This window comes from Carassius carassius, chromosome 18 (assembly GCF_963082965.1).
Source record: "Carassius carassius chromosome 18, fCarCar2.1, whole genome shotgun sequence".
Lineage (NCBI taxonomy): Eukaryota > Metazoa > Chordata > Actinopteri > Cypriniformes > Cyprinidae > Carassius > Carassius carassius.
This window is the reverse complement of record NC_081772.1, coordinates 3,816,808-3,839,313: the sequence shown is the minus strand read 5'-3', so window position 1 is coordinate 3,839,313 and position 22,506 is coordinate 3,816,808. Positions and strand designations below refer to the sequence as shown.

The window sequence follows — 22,506 nt, the reverse complement described above, 5'->3', positions numbered from 1 at the left end:
TACATTTACATATATTGCAGAATATATTGCACTGTATGTTATCATTTTAATGTTATGTGGCTAAATAAAGCATGCTGGACTATAATTATTATATACAATATTATTTAGAATTTAGTTAATTTAATAGTTGGTCTATTTTAATGTCTTTGTTCAAAATTATTTTTGTTGTAAATATTTTCATTTAAGAAATTTCATTTCATTTCATTTCTCTCATCCAGATGAAATGTGCCGCTGTAATGAACCTCATTTGTTAGTAACTGACAAACACTCACAATACTTTAATAACAATTTTTATTTAATGACGAGCCAATTACGGTATATTTCCGGAATCCACTTTCACCAAAATTAATCTGAATCAAAAGCATTGCCTTTCAAACTGATTGACCACTGGAACAAAAAAAATGAAACCACTTGCAGTTAATAACAATAAATCTGATCCAAACCCAGGAGAGTGTAACCACTATTCCATAAAACCATTCGTAAATAAGAGAAAATGAAAAATGACAGTCTGGTTTGATCTGTCAGATACAGATAGATCCTCAAAACAAATCAAACCAGATTCATGCACCTTTAACCCTGTTGGATCTGGTTCAGTTGGATTGATAATTTATTCAGTCTGTGGAAAAAAATAGCAACTAACAATCAACAAGACTTCTATCACAGATGAACTCACACGTTTCCATAATAAGCAAACTAAAAGTGATTGTGCTCCTCAAAATAAAACTGCTTAAAAATTAGTACATTTGTCAAAGAATGATATATGACATCGTGAAGCTCTGATGTGAGATCAGTTCAATGGCTTTGCATTACCAAACATAAGCCTTTACAGAAATAATATAGACAGCTAAACACATCAGTCTACAATCTGTCCATGAGAAACAATCATTCTATCTTTCCAAATAATCGGCGAAACAGATTAAAGTAATTGTTGACACACATTCAATGACCACAAACTTTCTCTCACAGAAGCGTATCTTTTATCAGTTGTAGGGGCTTGTGTTATCATTTCGTATAAATACAAGAAAATAAAGCAAAAAAAACATTGAAAAACTGGGTGATTTTTTTTCCAAATGATACTGAAAAAGCCTGTATCAAAAATGTATACGCACTGAAGGATAATTTGGCTGCCAAGCATCACTCGCTTCCCAGAGAATTCCCTGATGCACGTCCACTCCCGATAAACTTCAGGTCACCCCGCGGCGACCGGATTGAATCACCGAGGCAAAGCAAAATGTCAGGGGCCGGAGGATCTGATGTGAGGAAGAAGTTCTGGGTCCCTGATTGTTCAGGAAGATTTTACTCAATGAGCTTCTTGGCCTTGAAGAAGCGGCGCAGGTAGAAGACCTGCCACGTGGCCAGACCGATCAGACAGCACATGGAGAAGATGCTGAAGTACAGCACACGTGTGTTGGTGGACTCTGCAAAACACGACAGAACATTGGAGCTCATGATGATTCGTTTTGCATGCTTGGAGCGGAAATTAAACTTCAGTGGGATGTTTTTTAGTTGGTGCTTACCATTAGTATCTCTCATCTCCTCCTCTCTCTTCTTCATGTAGGCGAAGTCATTGACAATAGACTCTGAAAGATCTTCCAGCCGACGGAGTTCTACTTCCAGGGGCTTCAGTTTTTCAACCTTGGCAATCTTAACAAATGCATAATAACTTCACTGACTAATCAAACCAACAACTACAAATCTACCTGGAACAGTATGTGCAGATAATCTAAATATGCAATATATGCTACCATATTAAAGTCTGGGGTTGGTACGGTTTGTTTTTAAGGAAATTACTAGTCTTATTGAGCAATTAAATTTCATTAAATTGATCAGAAGTGAAAGTAAAGACATTTAGAATATTGTAAAAGATTTATATTTCCAATAGTTTTTTGTTTTTTTTACTTTCTAGTCAAAGAAACCTGAAAAAAAATCATGTTTTAATATTAAATTAATATTTTAATGTAATTACTATTAATAATTAATATTATTACAACTTAAAATAACTGATTTAGATTTGAATATATTTTAAAATGTAATTTCTTCCTGTGATGCAAAGCTGAATTTGCAACATTACTTTAGTTTTCAGTCACATGATCCTTCAGACATCATTCTAATATGCTCAAAAAACATTATCAATGTTGAAAACAGTTGTGAAGCTAAATATTTCTGTGGAAGCAGATACTTTTTCAAGATTCTTTGAAATAGAAAGTTCGAAGGAACAGAAATTATTTGACAGCATTTAACGATGTTAAGGTATTTACCATCAGCTTTGGTCTTCTTAATGCATCCCTATATACATCCACACACACAGTATATTAAGACAAAAACATTAAGCAGCACAAATATTTTTTAATAGTGGGGATGATAAATGTTTCTTGAACAGCTAATCAGAATATAATTATGATTTCTGAAGGATCATGTGACACTGAAGACTGGAGTAATGATGCTGAAAATTCAGCTTCGCATCACTTTTGAGCAACTGAGAGAAACTTACTTTTTAAGCATGAAAAAACAATGCAAACAAACCTCTTCGTAATTTTTGGCTTCAACACCGTGCTTCATGTCCAAGTTGATCTGTTGGTCAGGAACCCTTCCAGTTCCTAAATGCAAGAATGTAATGAAAAAAACAGATTTGTATATATCGACCATCATATTATCACTTTAAGATGAACATATGTCAGCCAAGGTGCTATTAAAAAGTGTCAAACACTCACCCATAGGAGACTTGCTCTCGAAGCACACCTCAAACATGTCATAGTCCTCTGTAGTGAAGGCAAACTTGCCTTTAGTTGCCTCTTCTTTCACATAAAGGATGTGTCCAGAGGAGTCTGTGATCTAACAGCACCAAAACATTTGATATTCAGAAAAAGCCAAACAGATTATTACATGTTTATTATAAATTAGGCCACAAATATTATAATTAAATTATGATTTTATCAACACTGCTCAGTAATTGTTTACTTATATATCTTAATACTTGCACACTTTCTCTGTCTGTGAGTGTGAAAGTAACGTTAAGACTGACGTGTTACTACAAGACTGAATGAGATACGGGTGGAAACATACAGATACATTCACTTTTATTCTTTACACGCGTTGTGTTGTTGAATAAAGGCATAACGTCGTTAACACAACTCATCTGATTTATTTAACCAGCTGGATGTTATTAAAAACTAAGTAAACTGGACCATTCAATCGCCGTCCAACCAGGAAGCGCCATGTAGCACAAACACAAGGCTTTGCGTTTAACACACTCACAGAACCGCGAACTGAAAATTTGAATCAAGCGTAAAGTAACCGTTGAATACAAATGTTTTTGGTAAGATTTAAATCGTTAATCCGGTTGATGTGTGGCGTGACGTCACCTTCAGGTTGGTTTTCGTATTCGGCTGCTCCATGATCTCGTATTCTCCGGTAACGAGCACATCTTTATGGATCTCCTCCCGTAGACACTTTCTGCTGTGCACCGGCAGGTAAAATGAGATCGCCACGACGGACTGAACCACAAACGACAGTGAGAGCGAGAGCAAAAGCACACGGAACCGCGCCATGACGAGCTGATCGCTCCACTACTGCAGGCCCGGGTCGAGCTGCGCACTGCGCCTGCGCTCTGTCTCCGCGCATGCGCACTGACTACTCGGTGCTCTGTAAATTTAGAGCGCCCGCTCGTTGAGACGCAGGGAGTAGCACAGACCTCCCAAAAACACGTTGCACATTTACAAATATGTTCTATGCTCTTACTTCTTAAGACGTTTTATGCAAATCTGTTGTTGATTACAAAGATAAGATTCAGTGTCACATGATCCTTCAGAAATCATTCTATTATGTTGATTTGCTGCTCAAGAATATATGGAATGATATTCCGGACTTTATTCAAAAGGAATTGCAAATTGTATTTGCAATTGCGTTTTCAATTTGTGGACGCATAAAATGTGACATAATCCAAACGCAAATGCAAATCGCGCATTACCGTTTGCATTTTCGTTTAAGCGAACGCACAGTGTCTGCCAAATTTAAAATGGAAATGCAAAGTCCGTTTGCAATTGTGTTTCCCATATCTTACGAGCTATGAACCTGTCATATTTAAATAGCAATATTAATTACCACATTTGCCTTTTCACTCTCTCTGCACTGTGCATGTAAACTGCCAAAACTCAAATGGAATCGCAATTCCTTTTGCATTTGAATTTCCAACGTCTACACGGAAACCTGTCAATCAAGTGACAAGGGTGGGGCCATTTTATTGGGCGTGTTTGCATTGGGAAGTGACGTCACTCACAGTCGACGGTAATAAATAATTATTAATTAATTAGTGTGGACTCTGTCATCTAAATACTTAATAACCAATAGGGTTAAGGATGTGTCTTAAAAATTACTTAATCTTTTCTATCCTGTGAAGCTTTACTTAAAAAAAGATGTTTCCTGATATTGATACTTTATGTTCTTTTTGTGGTGCTGAACACCAATCCATTTCTCATCTCTTCTGGGAATGCACATATACAAGTCTGTTCTCAAAGAATTTTTGTATCTTCGATCATACTAAAATGTACCATGTTTTACTATGGTAAATATGAGTTATCGATAGTGTTTATAATTAAACCACAGTAGCCACAAATGTACAGTTGTCTGAGACGTTATGAAATGTTCTTTAACATCATGAACCATAAAATGTAGTCAGTGGTCTGCTATGGTTTATTTTCATAATAGGTAAACACAGGTCACAAGTTAACACGGTCACATTTCCTTGATTCAGCAGCAGCACGATGTGAAGCCGAGAGTCCTGTCTTCAATCGAGAGATCTGGAACTGATTCAGTGTAGATCGGTAGCTCGGTGGTTAATGAGTCTCACGGCACGGTGCTCCTTCTTTTAGCGCGTGTTCGAAACCCACGCCATCACAGACGTACTTTATTTTTTTGTTTATCCTACTTCTGCCGCGAAACGGGCGATCATACTAATAACTTGTAATCTTTACAAGAATATCTGAATCATGCAATGAGCAAACCTGCGTTTATTAAACACTTAATATCATGTCAGTTTGTGCTTTCAGAATTGCCGAGTCTGCTGCCGTCGTTCCAGCACATCTGCAGCAGAGACCTGTTCTGAACCAGGAAGTTGGTCACCAGATAACACGGTAACTAGTTAAACCGTAACACCTGGAAGATTAGGCAAATAGACGCTGATTTCGGACATGCATCCTCAGTAGTTCAGACTTTGTGCATTCGACTTGGGAGTGTGATGTCTGTGAGGACGCAGGTCCGGTAATTCTGCAAACAGCAGCGTACATGATAACTTCAGTCAGCTCGCCCTGACTACTGCAATTTTCCTCACTGTATATTTACAATAAAACAAAAAAGTATATGAAATACCACTGCCTCCTTTCATTTTTCATTTAAACATAATAATAGCAGCAGAAATGTACTTAGTTCAGGAAAATGTGTATATATACAGTCATTACAAATGAAACTAAATATTATATCAATTGCCTCTTTTATTACCGTCGACTGTGAGTGACGTCACTTCCCAATGCAAACACGCCCATATAAAATGGCCCCACCCTTGTCACTTGATTGACAGGTTTCCGTGTAGACGTTGGAAATTCAAATGCAAAAGGCATTGCGATTCCATTTGAGTTTTGGCAGTTTACATGCACAGTGCAGAGAGAGTGAAAAGGCAAATGTGGTAATTAATATTGCTATTTAAATATGACAGGCTCATAGCTCGTAAGATATGGGAAACACAATTGCAAACGGACTTTGCATTTCCATTTTAAATTAGGCAGACACTGTGCGTTCGCTTAAACGAAAATGCAAACGGTAATGCGCGATTTGCTTTTCCGTTTGGATTATGTCACATTTTATGCGTCCACAAATTGAAAACGCAATTGCAAGTACAATTTGCAATTCCTTTTGAATAAAGTCCGGAATATCATTCCATACAAGAAACATTTACTATTTTTATTATCAAGGTTAAAAGTTTTTGTTGCTGGAAACAATAATACCACTATTTCTTAAAAAAGATAGAAAAATTTATAATTTTATTCATCATACATTAAAGCAATTGAAAGTGAGTGAAGACATTTACAATTTTTCTAAAGATTTCTATAAATGATTTAATACAGCAAAACTGTTTTCAATATTGATAATAGTCAGAAATGTTTTTTGAGCATCAAATCAAATTGTAATGATTTCTAAAGAATCATCTGACACTGAAGACTGGAGTAGCCATCACAGGAGTTAATAACATGTTACTATATATATTAAAATAGAAAACTTTTTTATTGTAAAAAATATTTCACAGTATTGCTGTTTTTACTTTATCTTGATCAAATAAATGCAGCCTTGATGAGCAGAAGAGATTTATTGCAAGATCATTAGTAACTGTAATGTATTTAACTTTTGAAAGGACCTTTAATAATAAAAATTCTGTTAATGTTTTTATGAATTAATATCATGATTATTAAATGCAGCTTTTTAGTTTTACAGAACAAGTATGTATTATTACAATATAAGACCTATCTTTTAATGTGCTAAAATATATATTTTTTAATAACAAGTGCCGGGGGCATGACTTGGGGGTTCAGATTTTCCTTATTTTCTTTGCCTCTAAGCTGATCACATGCTTGATTTTAGGAGACCCTTGGTTTTTGGGGCTCAAGGCAATCTCCTACCTTGGCCTAAAATTTTCAAAATTGCATATTAATAAATGTTAATTAACTTTTGATTATTGCTGATGCCTCTAGTAATTATGTGTCTGATTTTTAATTTACAGCATATGTTGGGTTTATTTTAAGCCAGCTATATAGCATTTTTAAACAATAGTTAAGTTAAGTTGCGTGTAGCTGTCAGATAGCTTCACTTTGTGAGTCTTTGAATGTTAAATTAAGTGTTTTTTAATTGAAGAAGTCTAATTTCACCATTGAAGATTTTATTTTTAAGTGTTATGACATTGTGACCTGTGCATTATTAACAACTACTTTTGTATTTATTTATTTAATAGGTAACAGTCATATTTATATTTTCATATTTTGTTGCACTATATTTTTGGTCCTCTTGTGAGAGGTCTTTGTCATTGAAACAATATTATTGACCTGCTTAGGTATTTGGAGATTTGGCCATAACAGCCCAATTAAAAACTATTCAGTTCATTGCATTAGTTATCAGTTTTCATGCGTATTAAAATCATTTCTATTAGAAACACAGATTTGCTCTCTCTGCACATCATACAGTTTCTACTTACATTGTCATTCACTCCTGACAAGAACCGCCCACTAAGGCTAGTACTTCTGACATTCTTTTTTTCCCTCGATATTTTCATATTTCTATATCCCAGTTTTCATATTTAACAAATTTCTGCAGTTTGTAAGTGCAGTGTAAACGCCTGTACAAGTGCTATAAATTAAAAAAATGTGCATACCCTGGATGGTTAACTAGGCCTATACTTTGATTAGTAGTGTCCAATCTTTTATATTTTTCATGTACAAGTTATAAATAATGGATTTATTTCATGTTGTAGACAGTGGCGCAAAAAGTGGGTATGCGCTATACGCATATACGCAGCGCATAGGGGCGCCGCACCATGGGGGGCCCCAAAGCGATGGTTAATTTTTTTTTATAATAAAAAATGACAATTTATATTAAAAGTTATATATATATATATATATATATATATATAAGTATATACATTTTAGAGGACTAACAGGTGCCGGTGGCCTCATAATATTCCATTATAGAATTTAGACATAGAACCTCGCGAGTGAGCGGGGCGCCGTGAGCGCCGAGTGAGCAGCAGTAACGTTAGTATGGAAGCACATGGGTAGCGATATTCAATTTGCAATGTAATATGCAAAATGACAATGCAATATGTAAAATGGCAATGCATTTCTGTATTTACATTTACATTTTCCAATACATTTGTGCAACGTTTGGTGCAAAATGAAAATGAAAATTAAATTACATAATTTTCATTTGGCATTTAATACAACAGTTTTAATATGTAAAATGAATACTAATTTTAACGCTTTATAAGTTGAAAAATTAAAATGAAAATGTATTACAGAAATGATTAGATATGTATAACATGTTCAAGCAAAAACTGTGGCAAAATTATCATTTAAATGCTATTTTTCTTAAATGCATTAACACTCACAGTCAAGACACTTACGATTGCATTTTCATTCAGTGTCCCGCAATGAATGTAGCAAAATTCAATGTGCACATTGAAAATGCATTCCGAGCCGATCACGTCTCCGCCCCCTCGCGCCATGTCAATCACTGCGTGAACAAGGCGGGGCTTGCAGAAAGTCAGAGACTCAAATCTCAAGAAGAGGATTCAAGTGAGAGAACATGGACAAGACAGTTGGCCCGTGTACGTTTTGATCATTTCGGTTTATGGCTTCAATATTCTATTCGCACTGGTGGGCGGAGCTGAAACGCTCCTTTCATCTGATTGGTCAAATCGCTCAACCTTCAACTCGGTCTTTCCATTCTTTCAGGCAGAATAGATATATAGATATATATATATGTGTGTGTGTGTGTGTGTGTGTGTGTGTGTGTGTTCATATATACCATAATTATGGTAGGCTTACAGTGGCTGTCTGATATACTTTAAAATAAACATTTATTATTTCAAGCCCATACATGATGATGTCCGGCACAATTATTTATTTAGAAGTGGGGGGGGTGGGGGGCAAAATGTTTTGCTGCATACCCCTCTAACACTGGATAGTTGCGCCCCTGGTTGTAGACACCTTGTTCATAAAGGTTAACACTCATCATAACCTTTAAACAGGTTATGAGTGTTGGACACTAGATGGTGCTATGGGGTAATTTTCACTATAAGCTACTGTCTACACAATGCAAGGAAATACTCTTTAAGAGAAGCAGTCAATCAGCGGAAGTTGAAAGCAGCGTGTAAGTGTATTTATTTTCTTACTGATACCCAAGAGGAAAGAAAAATCTAAAATGAGATCTCAAATATTTCTCCTAGACAGAAATGAGGTTACTTTAAAGTCTCCCGCTTCTCAAACTTGTCTCTGGAGACACTCTCACATTTGTCTCTTTTAAAGTTTTAGAAAAAACCTAATCATCATCACTCACTGCTCAGATGTTCTCCTTAGACAACGGATCTTCCACATTTGTCTCCTTTAAAGCTTTAGAAAAGATATACAAAAATTACAATATAGGCCTACATAAATTGATTTAACTCCATTCTTGGCATGAAAATATAACTTTCTTTATCTATCTATTTATCCTTTAATTTCACTTTAAACTTGTTTAATTTGTTATATATATTATATTTCAAATGTTTGTGTATATATATATATTGCTGCCTATACCCTAGATTTGACTATGACAAGGCTTGTGAATACTGGTATTCTACCACCCCCTATACAGTTTGAGAACAATTTTGAAGCATTAATGAATGCAGGTGAGGAATCCCCACATTTTTGACTAAACAGTGAAATGCTCTCAGTCAGCAAATGCAATGAGTCTGCTTCCTTCTATTCTGAGAAAATCAGTAATCCTAATCCACATCCTCATGTTATGCAGAGGTAAAAAAAAAAATTGACCACAACCTCAAAAAGCAGTAACTATGTCTGTTTTTAAAGCAATTGACTGCAAAATTTTGGAAGAAAAAGTACAGCACCTTAAATCGTCAACCAGCGACCTTGACACACTTCCCACATCCTTTTTCAAAAGTGTGCCTAACTGTTTAGAAGCAGATCTCTTAGAAGTGGTGAACGCCTCACCTCTTTCTGGGTTTTTTATTCTAAACTCCCTGAAAACTGCAATTGTTAAGCCCCTTTTGAAAAAAAGCAATCTTGATAACACCATTTTGAGTAACTACAGACCAATATCAAATCTGCCTTTTATAGGCAAGATTATTGAAATGGTAGTGTTTAATCAACTGAACAAATACTTAAACTCAAATGGATACCTGGACAATTTTCAATTTGGTTCTGACAGCATCAGAGCACAGAGACAGCGCTCATTAAGATAATAAATGGTATTCACTTAAATTCTGATTCTGGCAAAAGCATATGGAGCTAGACGAGTCTCAAAAAAGATAAATGCACACACTACATTCACATATGCACACACAAGATTCATACATGCACACACATGATTCATAAATACACACACAGGATACACAAATGCGCACAAAATTCACAAATGCACACACAAAATGTAAAAAGAACATGAAGATTCACAAATGCATACAAAATTCACAAATGCACACAAAATTCATAAATACACACACAATTCAGAAATGCAAACAACATTTACAAATGCACTCAAGATTTAGAAATGCACAGGACAAGATTCAGAAATGTATTTCTGATGGACACACAAATATACCTTGATTTACAAACTGCTTGTGGTCTGTGAACTTCACTGCATTTGTGTGTGAATTTTGAGACTCCCCTGACTTGGCTCGACACACATGCATTTTTTTTAAACGGGGAATGATCAGCAACCAATCAGATATCTCCCTTGTTTAAGCTAATCACAAAAACGCACTCCACGCGGGGGATTGTTTACTTCTAAGCCAATCACATGAACGCGTTCACACCGCGCGATATGCCTGTGTCACTAGCGCGGTGGAGTTCTGTATGTCTGTTGGTTGAGACCTCAACATGGCTTCTGGCAACGACAGGGGAGCGGTATAACTTAAAGTGTTTAGCTAGTTATCTCCTTGTTGTGAGATGTTGTTTAATTGTTAATGTTAACCGGTTTAATTGTGTAACTATCAACATAAGCTAGCGAGCCGGCTAGGGTCAGGCTGTTTGTGTATTGGTGTTTGATGGTGTTGAGGATGAGATGTGTCTCAAGAATGAGTTTATTTATGAATTTGGCAGTTGACAAATGTCAAATAATGTATTTCATGTAAATTATATTGTTATGCTGTATGAAGCACACGTGCATACAACCATGTACATAATATCTGTGTATTTTATTTTACTGTACTGTAATTGGTTCAGTGTACTGCTGTTGTTGTATCTGTGTACTTGAAAGTGCTTTCTGTTACAAAACAATTATTTAATTATCTTTACAAACATATTTGGCAATAAAGGTCTTTCTGCTACCTCTGACTATAGACACTACGTCCTGATGACCCTTATAAAATATTTAACTATTTAGAATTGTTTTCAGGCAAAAGCTGTTTTATTTGCTACTAACACTGATACTGTCCATCACAGAACCATTTACACAACCCCAATTCATGTTATGTTACTCTTCTGTTGGCAGTTATCCTAATAAATGTACTTTTAGTACCACCTTTTCATCATATTTTTATTATGATTTCACAGTTCTGTTGTGATTAACATGAGATGGGAAAATCATTAAGTGTTTTTATTTACAGTTTACACAGTTTTACAATCAAATAGAAATTACAATAAGCAAACATAATATTTTCAAATAAAGCTATAAAAGATAATAAAAAAACATCAAGTTTACTGGGTCAGGGGCCAAATAAACTCATAGCCTGACCCTAACCAGCTCGCTAGCTTATGTTGATAGTTGCACAATTAAACCGGTTAACATTAACAATTAAACAACATCTCACAACAAGGAGATAACTAGCTAAACACTTTAAGTTATACCGCTCCCCTGTCGTTGCCAGAAGCCATGTTGAGGTCTCAACCAACAGACATACAGAACTCCACCGCGCTAGCAACACAGGCATATCGCGCGGTGTGAACGCGTTCATGTGATTGGCTTAGAAGTAAACAATCCCCCGCGTGGAGTGCGTTCTTGTGATTGGCTAAAACAAGGGATATATCTGATTGGTTGCTGATCATTCCCCGTTTTAAAAAAATGCATTTGTGTGTCGAGCCAAGTCAGGGGAGTCTCAAAATTCACACACAAATGCAGTGAAGTTCACAGACCACAAGCAGTTTGTAAATCAAGGTATATTTGTGTGTGCATCAGAAATACATTTCTGAATCTTGTCCTGTGCATTTCTAAATCTTGAGTGCATTTGTAAATGTTGTTTGCATTTCTGAATTGTGTGTGTATTTATGAATCTTGTGTGCATTTGTGAATTTTGTGCGCATTCGTGAATCCTGTGTGTGTATTTATGAATCCTGTGTGTGCGTATGTGAATGTAGTGTGTGCATTTATCTTTTTTGAGACTCGTCTAGCTCCATAAAAGCATAAGTCTAAGTGGACGTCCATGACATGCGGAGTCCCACAAGGATCAATTAAAGCACCGCTCTTGTTTAGCCTGTATATGCAACCACTAAGTAAAATAATGCCTATTACCACTATGCAGATGACACCCAAGTTTACCTAGTCTTATCACCAAATGACTACAGCCCCATTGACTCCCTCTGCCAATGCAATGAAATAAACAGTTGGATTTGCCAAAACTATCCTTCCCAAGAAGGCATTAGACAGCTGCAGCTCATCCAGAACGCTGCTGCCAGAATTCTGACTAGAACCAGAAATCTGAGCATAACACACCAGTCCTCAGATCCTCACACTGGCTTCCAGTTACATTTAGGATTGATTTAAATGTACTTTTACTCATTTACAAATCACTCAATGGCCTAGGACCTAAATACACTGCAGATATGCACAATCAAAGCCTAACAGACCACCAGATCATAAGGATCAAGTCAGTTAGAAATACCAGAGTTCACAGAAAACAAAGGAGAATCTTCTTTTAGTTATTATGCCGCCTGCAGTTGTAATCAGCTTCCAGAAGAGATCAGATGTGCTAAAACATTAGCCACTTTTAAATCCACACTCAAAACTCATATGTTTAGCTGTGCATTTAGTGAATGAGCACTGTTGTTGACTTCTGAACTGATTGCACTGTATTTTATGTACAATCATTTTCGATTCTTAACTTTTTAAATTATTTTAAATCAATTTTAGATTGTTTTGTTTTTAACTTCCTTTTTTTATTCCTTGACTATTTTTTATGATTATTTTGATTCCTTTAATGTAAAGCGCTTTGAATTATCATTATGTATGAAATGTGCTATATAAATAAACTTGCCTTGCCATATGTTTTGCAGGGAAAAACTGTAAACAGACATTCATAATAGATGCAAATTTACATTTCGTGTAATTTTACAGTAAAATATAGTTAAATGTAAACTGACCTGTAAACTGACATTCCCAGAATTCCCTGTGTGACAATTTGCATTTGATGGTATTTAAATAATTGTGTTTTCTTAAATTAGGGTTTTATGTTACAACATATGCTGTTTACTTAAAGTTTATTGGTTATTTTAGCTTGATGTGTATTACCATGATGGTGTTTTGCAATTCTTTCGTGTTATTGACACTGTGCACTTTCTATATATTAGTATTTTAGCTTGTAGAAAGGCTACTTGTGAAGAACTTTGATTTTTCATTATGCTTCCTCTTTCGTTATTATGGTGGTTTTCAGTTCATATTAAAGGTATAAAACAGATTTTATTATCAGTGTGAACTTGATTTACCAGTTTAAAATGTAATAATGTTATGTAAACGACCATTTTATACTGTAAAATTTACAGATTGTGCTGTAAATTTTATAAATTTAAATGTATTTTCTGGCATATTCTGGCAACAACAGCTGACAGGACTTTTTCTGTAAAAATGAAAGCATTCTTTTTTTCCAGTGAAGGCTTTGTAGACTTTAGATCATGTTTCTCATATTTATTACTGTGTATAATCGCTAGGTGAAGGGTTGTCCCATGTAAACTTAGTGTTAAATCTGCATACTATAAATATCCAGTAGTGACCATAACAGCTGTTATAAATGTGTCTTCATCTAAATAATCAGGCACACTTCCCGTGCCTTAGTTTGGTATTTATCCACCAGATGATTTCGAAAATGGTGGCAATCCAACTGTGTCTCTATCAGTGAGGGAGCAGTGCATTATGATCTATCTTTAGCCTGGATTCTCTCTGCCTCTTTTTCCCTTTTCTCCAGCTTTTTTCCTCTGCTCTCCAGCATACGTTGTCTGTCTGTTTCCTCCCCTGGGCTGCAGCATCGACGCAGGTCGGCGTCACCGTGTGCTAAATTTACTGCTGTTGATGCTGATGGTGAAGGCAGTGCACCTGCTATTTCTGTCTCTGCCTCTCTCTGGGGTCTGCCAATTGTATTAATAGACAGGGAATTATTACATACTACGTGATTCCACGTCAGGGCCACTATCTCACTGACTGGCTGTGTCTGCTGTTGGAGAATCAAAGTGGTAGCTATGAGCTTTACCTTTATAAATGCAATGATTAACATTTTGTTCAGCATTGCACAAGAGTTTAATATTGTTCTGTCAGTATCTTTCTTTTCCTAATTTAAAAAAAAAATTTTTATAGCCATTAACTGAATTTAACAGTAAATCAGCATAAAAGGGAAGAAATTCCTTACGTTCTTGAGGGCACTTAATGTTGATTGTGCAACCGCGAATGGTGAAACAGGAAGGAAGTGACCCAAACGTAATGGCGTGATTGCGTCACAGTCTCTTACGCACATGAACAACATCATTTCCTCTGAAATTTCTTACGACTGCAATATACTCTAGATAAAATAATGCATACTAATCGTAAGGGCTCTGATTATTGGTTTAGATGAATCTTGACAGATTTATGACCTATTCAGATCCACGATTTGGTGTTTATCAGTTCATGTGATCACCCAAAAAACCCACAGGATCATAAAACATTAATAGGAAATCTTACTGCCTCATCCACCTTTAAGGTGTGTTTTGAATCGTTATAGTACATTCTCAAGCCAAAACATAACCATGGAAAGATGTGAATGTTACTAGTTTGAACTTTCTAGTTACTACCGAGTCAGTGCGTTTTTGTTTTCATGCGTGTGTGTGTGTGTGTATATATATATATACACACACACAACTTTTTTTTTTTTTTTTGGAAGAAGTCTCACAGAGACAGCATTTATTTGATAAAAAAAATCTACAATGATATATTATAACTATCTGAAATAAAAGTTTTGCTGTTAAATATTTTGAAATATAATTTGTTATAAGTTATAAATGTTAAAGGTTTAGTTTCACATCAATTAATACATCCTTGCTTTGTTTTTGTCGCATGCTATGTCCCATCAATAAATCTTGCGAATAAAGCAACAAACAATGAGCTCACATGAACAAATAATATTTATTATTTCTAGTTTTGCAAACAATTCGCAAGTTCACATTTCAGTACAAAAATAAAAATCCCATAAATTAAACAGACTACGTTTTCACAGAAAACTTCATACTTGGACGTTAGACCATTTAATGCAATGGTTATGCAGCACACATTTGAGTAAATAAAATTTACACATTCAGAAATCAACCATAAAGGCAAAAAATATCAGTTCTCTATTGCTCAGAACACACTAATACAACAATTCAAATCTAGCACCTGTAAATAATAATAATAAAAACGTATTAGTTTAACTTAATGTTTACTTTATCATTAATGCAAAATCAGTTAATCCATGCTTATCTTGCTACATTTGGCAGGCATGTATTTTTCAGATAAATACAGGAAGCAATAACGATTGCTTGATATAGCCCTGCAATACCATTTTATATCAAGTTGTGAGTCTGAAATGGAAATTCAAAGTGTCTATAGTGAATTCTCAAAGAGTGAGGAGGGTTGGGGAATTCAAGGAGTCAGATGATTGGTCGTTGCTGCTGCTGCCCCGCCGCTGCACAGGCCCACAGCTGGGGAAGACATCGTTTTCTGGGTAGGTGAACATAAATGAAGACGTATAGGTGGTGCAGGCCGGGGTGCAGGTGACGACGGGCGTGCAAAGGGGCTCCAGGTCATTGTTAGCAGCTGTGTAGAGCGGCTCCCAGTCTTGAGCATACAGAGAGCTAGAGAGGTCCACATCGGGGACTGAGCGAGCTGTTTCCAGCTCAGCTTTGGCCAAGAGCTCCAGAGACTCCTCCAGGGTGGGCTCCAGGTCTGAGATCTTCACCGTGGAGCCGAAGCTGTCAATGGAGGCCGTGCTGGAGAAGAGCGAGCTGCTGGAAGAAGTCATAACTGTTGCGCTTGGTGTGGAGACCACTGAGGTAGTAACGCTGTGGATCTCAGGGACCGAATCGGAGGGGATGGGGGAGACTGAGCTGGCGGACAACTCGCCGGGGATCTTGCAGATGGGTTTGTGTGCGGCGAGGATGAACTCTAACCTCTCTTTTTCTTTGAGCAGGTTGGCAATGTCATTTTGAAGGGCGGATTTATCATCCTCAAGTTGGTCAGTTTCCTGTTTTAGGAAAAACAAATACCGTCAGATTGATAGACACTAAATATTAGCTTTCATATTATGCTATATGGCGCGTATTCACAAAGATCTGCAAAATACTTACAGCTTGCAGCGTATCGGTGAGCTCTCGTCTTCGGTTGCGGCATTTTGCTGCAGCCATCTTATTTCGCTCACGACGGACTCTTTTCTTCTCTTCCTCCTCTGGAGAAATCTGTACAAGCAATAACAGGGAAAATTTACTTTCAGAGCTATGTGAAGTAATATATCGATACAGTAGGTGCACCGGCTGATCAGTCATTAAAACAAACTAAATTGCACTGTTTACCTGTTCAACTCTGAGTCTCTTGTTGGAGTTAGGTGATTTAGTTGCAGTGACCCTCATTTTGGGGTAAGGGTCTGTGTTGTAAGATCGAGCTCCGCCGTTGGAGGGCGCAACAGATGAAACCATGGACTGGACCATCCACTGCAGGTCCGGGCATGAAGAGATCGCGGTCACGGTTGGCACGAAAGAGGCACTTGAGACACTCAGGTCTGTGAACTCCTAAAATGCAAATAAGAAATAATTTAGTATATTCCATATATTGTATATTATTTAAAAAAAATTATATTTCATATATATATATATATATATATATAGTGTTATGAATAAAATAGGCTAGTAATACATTTTTTACATTTTTATTATTCATAATTTGAACACTTTACATGAACTATATATAAACTACAAAATAAGTAATCACTTATGCAGAATAATTATAAATTCATAAAGATAATTGTCTTATATACCTGAGTCTGGTTGAGCGGGTAGTACGCGACGCTCTCGCCGCTCGGCGACGCCGTGCTGCACCGGGAAGACGCGTCACAGTCGGCGTTAAGGCTAGTGAACATCATCCTGTCCAAAGTCGAAAAGCAAGAGCTATCCAGCGCTAATATATCCAGAAAGTTAGATAGGTTTCAAAAGCCGCTGTCTGCTAGTTCCGTGTTGGTCCGCTGTTCTTCTCTCTATCGGTTTCTAAAGTTTGACTGCTACAGCGCTCGCGGGGTTTATATAGCAGTCTGAGTCTGACGTCAAAGTCTGACGCGCTGCCAGTGTTTGCATAGAAACATAAGAAAACACGTCTTCGGGAAAGCTTTTTGCTGGATACGTAATCAATACAAAACTCATAGAAACTTATACGCTTAATTCATAACAAAAACGTTCTTAGATGAATGTTCTGAGTGAAAACGAAGCGGAATACATGACGTTCCATAGCAGGGTATCCCACGACGTCATTTACCTTATATGGAAAACATCCTGAAGAGGCGGAGTGCTGATGGGAAACACTATGTACAATGTAAAGCATTATGTAAAGATACTTCAAGAATAGCCTACTTTATTGTTTTCATAAACGACTTATAAACTACAGCAGTATTAAATTATACTAACAGTTCTGATGTCACCGAGTTATTAATCTATGTTGTAGAAATGCAGTTAGTGTAATTATATTGAAATTCCTATAATTTTAATGCAAAACAATTTAATGCTTTTTAATTAGTCAAATTCAAACTATGTTTAACTGACACTTAATGTTCTTAGATTTCATACTTTATGCGAAGCACAGATAATTGATGGCCTCGGGCAGTGTTCGTGCCTCTGAATAACGAAAGGAGTGTTTGTAGCGCAATATACAACAACACGAAGCCTTCCGGTTTGAAAGGGATTCCTTTGAAATAAAATGCTGAGTTCGTTTTTCAACTGTGAGCATTGCTTCATTGGACCAAAATATATATCAAAAATAACAAATATACATAAAATATAAATTAAAACGTATGTGTATGCATATACATCACACACGCACACACACATATATACATACATATATATATATATATATATATATATATATATATATATATATATATATATATATATATATATATATATATATAGAGAGAGAGAGAGAGAGAGAGAGAGAGAGAGAGAGAGAGAGATGTATAAATATTAAGCAATGAGACTGCACAGTGTCTATTTGGTCATATTTTGCACATTCATTTCCCGCCATTAGCTAAGGGTAAACATAATCGAAGCAGGTGGTTTTGTTATTGATTAACAACTGAAAACAGCTCTATCAGCGTTCCCATGTGACATCAAATTGTACTGCTCTACTTCTGTGTTCGTGTTTTGTTTGATCTTTGCGTTGTCTAAGCGACGCCCCTCCCACTGACGTCACTGCAACCCTAGCCTATGCAAATGTACTCAGAAGTTTCGCCTTTGAACGAGGAAAATCTGTTAGCAATATTGACAGTAAATAAACATAGTGCAATGATTGTTTTTACTTTAGGAAACCTAAAAATAGCAACATTTACTAGAAATGTCACTGTCATCCTTTTTTCTCTTTAATTGAACAGGAAAATGTGTCTGAGAAATACTGAACTTATAGTTTCTGACAGTATTTGTTCAATGCAACTGCTCATGCAGGTCATTGCACAGATGCCTTTTCCATTTTAAAAATTTGATTTATAAAAAAAAAAAACAGGATTTTAAATATTCTGTCAAGAAAATAGGCCTACATTGTACAATCTCACGCTGAGTATTTATAGGATATAACTATGCTTTTTTATTTAGTTTATTTAGCCATAGCCTTCTGCTCAAAGTCATGAGACCACAATGTGTTTTAAGAAATAAATTTAATGCTAATATCTCTACACATAGTTTTTGATGATTAATGTTAATGATTGTTTTTAATGACCAATTATTAATTGTACAAAATCATGGTAACCGACCACTGTGATAATTTCTGATCACCTTGTGAGAGACATAACGACATATATAATAATAGATGTGCTGAAAACAGAAAGCATGCAAATGTCCTTGAGGAATTCATATCCTGAAAAGATGACGATGTCATTTGTGACATCATGTTTTTATTTATGAAGTTGGAGAACGGGCCAATGATAGCTTCCTCGTTAAGAAAGAATAAAAACTATATATATATATATATATATATATATATATATATATATATATATATATATATATATATATATATAATTTGATTCAAATAATAATTTGAAAATATTTTTTATTTTATTTTAAATAATTTTATTTTGGTAATGGGTATTGGTTTTGAGGAATGACTCTGCATATGACCCTTTTCCCTTCATGAGAATCACGGATCAGAAACCAGAGGCGGATCTGCCGGGAAACACTTGGACTGTGGACAGAAGGGAGGCCCCACTCACACGCCCTCTTGTGAAAGCAGGATTACCTCATCTGAGCTATGAATAGAGATGTTCACACAGGTTATGGAGGAGAACAACGGCGTTTTCTACCAGTCCGGGTTAGAATTCACGCATAGAAAGCCTTTGGGTTTTTATGCAGATCCTGAACACGATAGACAGAAAAATGTCTGCCAGCTAACAGTTATGAAGTCGACACATATACTTAGATTATTTTGGCTACTTGGCGAATATGTCGTCATAAGAATGTCATTGAATTAAGTGTGATATGATAAAAATAGGCCGTGCCGCAGTAGCGCTGCAGCTAGAGGCTCCACGCCGGATGTGCCTTATATGGTCAAGACACGCTTCTCTCTGATTGGCTGCCCACATTAGCGACAGGGTTGTTGCTGGAGCCCTCTGAGTAGGAGATCCATCAATGTAATTGAAAAGGGATACGAAAAATCACAGTTTTTAATAGAAAGGGCGCGATAGGAGTATCACAACAATTATTTAATTGTTTAATTCTCATCCTTTGGCATACATTATTGTTGAATAACAAATGTTGTTGATGTCAAATACAGTCTGCATCTTTGTTGATTATTTCTCTCAGTTATAGGCTATGCCTCGTGAAGCAATCATGCACGTGCAGATGAACCATCTTTAAGATATCTCTGTAATATGCATAAATCGCAACCTCACACAGGAATCCAAAAGACAAACTGCAAACAATGCACGTAAAATGACGTATCTTGTTCATTCATGTGAAAGCTGCAACGTTATAATTAAAGAAAATAACCTCGGTTTGCGCATTGGACGCGTTATTTGAATGCTTAAAATGTTGAATCAAAGCGAGAATTGTTTTGAATCGGGCATATCTGTGAAATACCGTATATATATTTGGCCCGTGCTTAACTGTCTCCCCTCCGGATCAGTGGTACAGTCTCACAAATTTCATTCATAAAAATCTGCCTCACTATAAAGAGAAGCAGCGTTGATGGCTGGTGCCTCCTAGCGTAGTAACCTCAATCTAGATTTTAAAACCCCCTGCAGAATAGCATTTGGTGACATTAGGCACATAGCACATATTAATCTGGTTCCCAGCATCTCCTGGAGCGATCTAGCAGAAGTGATGCCTAAAAACGCGAGTGTTTCTCAGGTGTCTGCAGAACAACTGCTGCACACATCAGCTTCTGAGATGAAGGATACGCAGGTACAATCAATTGCATGTTTACCTGGAATGTAACCTAAATGGACTATTTAAAAGAGCTGTTATTAATGATTTATGCTTATGCAATGATTTAATATGTTTTTGTATACAACCAAATGATTGATGTAAGTTGTATTAACATGCAATCTTGCTATGGACCATATATGATGAACACATTTTCGTGCTTGTTCTCAGAAGACAGGTATTCTGAAGGATGCTGATGCTGCCTTTGTTCCAACGGTCACTGCTGTAGCTTCAGCTCCAGATCTCAAGTGGATGGTCCTGTCGACTGACATCTCCTCAGTGTCGCCCTGCAGGCGTGAGAAACCACAGAGCTCGTCTCACTCCACAGATGCCAAACCAGCTCAAAAGACCTTCACCGGCCGGAGGAAGGGGATGAAAGATCAGGTAAATACCTATTTCATATAAATGCTCAGTATAAAAATTCGATGTTTGTTTAAATGCAGCTTGGTTTTCTGAAGAAATACGCATTAATTTGACTGTAGAAAACATATATTTGCATCCATAGTATACTAGTATGTTACATTCTTAAAAACAAAGGTTCTTGGCATCTATGGTTCCATTAAGAACCTTTAACATCCATGGAACCTTTCAATTACACAAAAGGTTCTTTAAATTGGAAAAAAGGTTCTTCATATTATTAAAATGTTACAATTCTATGAGTTTAAAAAGGTTTTAAGAACCTTTGGGGAACCTAAAATGGTTCTTTTAAAGCATTACTGTGAAAAACTTCCTCATGGAACCTTTCTTTTTAAGAATTTAATTTAAGTAAAAATGTGCGTGCATTTATTATTTTACAATATTACTATTTTTTAACAAATTAACGGTGCCTTGGTGAGCATAAGAAGACTATGTTTAAAAAACATAACATAAAAAACGCTATTATTTCAATATATATATAAATGTGCATGTGTTTATTTCAGCTTTCTCCAGAGGAAGAGGAGAGGAAGAGGATCAGAAGAGAGAGGAATAAACTCGCAGCTGCCAAGTGTCGAAATCGCAGACGAGAACTAACCAACAGCCTCCAAGCTGTAAGTTAGCGAACCACCTTAATATGCAGTCGTCTTCATCAAAAAAAGACAACTTTGTGCGTGATATGATTATGATCTGCCTATGTCTAGGAAACTGATAGTCTTGAGGAGGACAAAGCAGCTCTGCAGTCTGAGATTGCCAGTCTGTTAAAAGAGAAAGAACGACTTGAACTCATCCTCTCTGCTCACAAGCCCACTTGTAAACTCACGGAGGAAACGGCGGCAGAGAGTGAGGAACAAACCCAATCCCAGGAAGAGGAGATTCAAGCTCCTAATGTCTGCCCGGAACAGGCACCCACCTCCCCTCAACAGGCCGATCCCACAAGCACTGCGATCTTTGGCGACTCCGACGTCCTTTTGTGTTCCAGTGCCGTACTGGGCACTGCTGAGGTGGAACCATACATCGATATGCGAGATATGTCCATGGAAGACATAAGCGACGTGATTGACAGCAGCGATGACATGGATCTGTTAGTGCCAGATATAGACCTTACTAGCTCTCTTGGTCTTAGCGAATGGGAAACTCTTTACATGTCAATGGGTGGCGGGTTGGAACCTCTAAGCTCGCCTTCATGTAGCCCTACCTGTAGCAGCACCAACGCCGTGCCCGTCTTCAGCTTCAACAGTGAAGATGTGGAAAAGGATGACAGTGGAAAAGAGGGCAAACCTAATGCAGCCAAAGAAATCTTGACAACTTTATGAAGCTTCTGGCACATCGTTCTTATAAAGGTTCCAAAATGGGGTTTTCACAGAGATGTCTAGGTACTTTATTGGCATTTATGGTTCAATGAAGAATTGTACAAACAGTCTTTATAGTGAGATCTTTTAAA

At 36.6% G+C, this 22,506-nt stretch overlaps 3 protein-coding genes across 4 annotated transcripts; 1 reads left to right on the top strand and 2 right to left on the bottom strand.

Annotated features, from left to right (window-relative positions):
- Window positions 1–274: 274 nt before the first annotated feature.
- On the bottom strand, window positions 275–3,626 carry LOC132092145 (transmembrane emp24 domain-containing protein 10-like). Its single transcript, XM_059498242.1, has 5 exons — window positions 3,363–3,626; window positions 2,712–2,832; window positions 2,524–2,597; window positions 1,518–1,644; window positions 275–1,418 (listed from the first exon to the last, which is right to left on the bottom strand). Exons 1-5 carry the CDS (start codon window positions 3,546–3,548, stop codon window positions 1,297–1,299), a joined length of 630 nt encoding a protein of 209 aa, XP_059354225.1. The 5' UTR covers window positions 3,549–3,626; the 3' UTR covers window positions 275–1,296.
- An 11,475-nt stretch (window positions 3,627–15,101) lies between these two features.
- LOC132092141 (protein c-Fos-like) lies at window positions 15,102–17,250 on the bottom strand. The gene is made up of 4 exons (XM_059498239.1): window positions 17,003–17,250; window positions 16,542–16,757; window positions 16,320–16,427; window positions 15,102–16,216 (listed from the first exon to the last, which is right to left on the bottom strand). Exons 1-4 carry the CDS (start codon window positions 17,105–17,107, stop codon window positions 15,590–15,592), a joined length of 1,056 nt encoding a protein of 351 aa, XP_059354222.1. The 5' UTR covers window positions 17,108–17,250; the 3' UTR covers window positions 15,102–15,589.
- Window positions 17,251–19,370: 2,120 nt separating this feature from the next.
- LOC132092144 (protein c-Fos-like) lies at window positions 19,371–22,488 on the top strand. 2 transcript variants are annotated; one of them, XM_059498241.1, is made up of 4 exons: window positions 19,371–20,627; window positions 20,823–21,032; window positions 21,569–21,676; window positions 21,767–22,488. In XM_059498241.1, the coding sequence occupies exons 1-4, from the start codon at window positions 20,547–20,549 to the stop codon at window positions 22,376–22,378; spliced, it is 1,011 nt and encodes a 336-aa protein (XP_059354224.1). In that variant the 5' UTR covers window positions 19,371–20,546; the 3' UTR covers window positions 22,379–22,488. The 2 variants fall into 2 exon arrangements, with proteins under 2 accessions (XP_059354224.1, XP_059354223.1); XM_059498240.1 differs by having other exon boundaries at window positions 20,820–21,032.
- The last annotated feature ends 18 nt before the right edge of the window (window positions 22,489–22,506 follow it).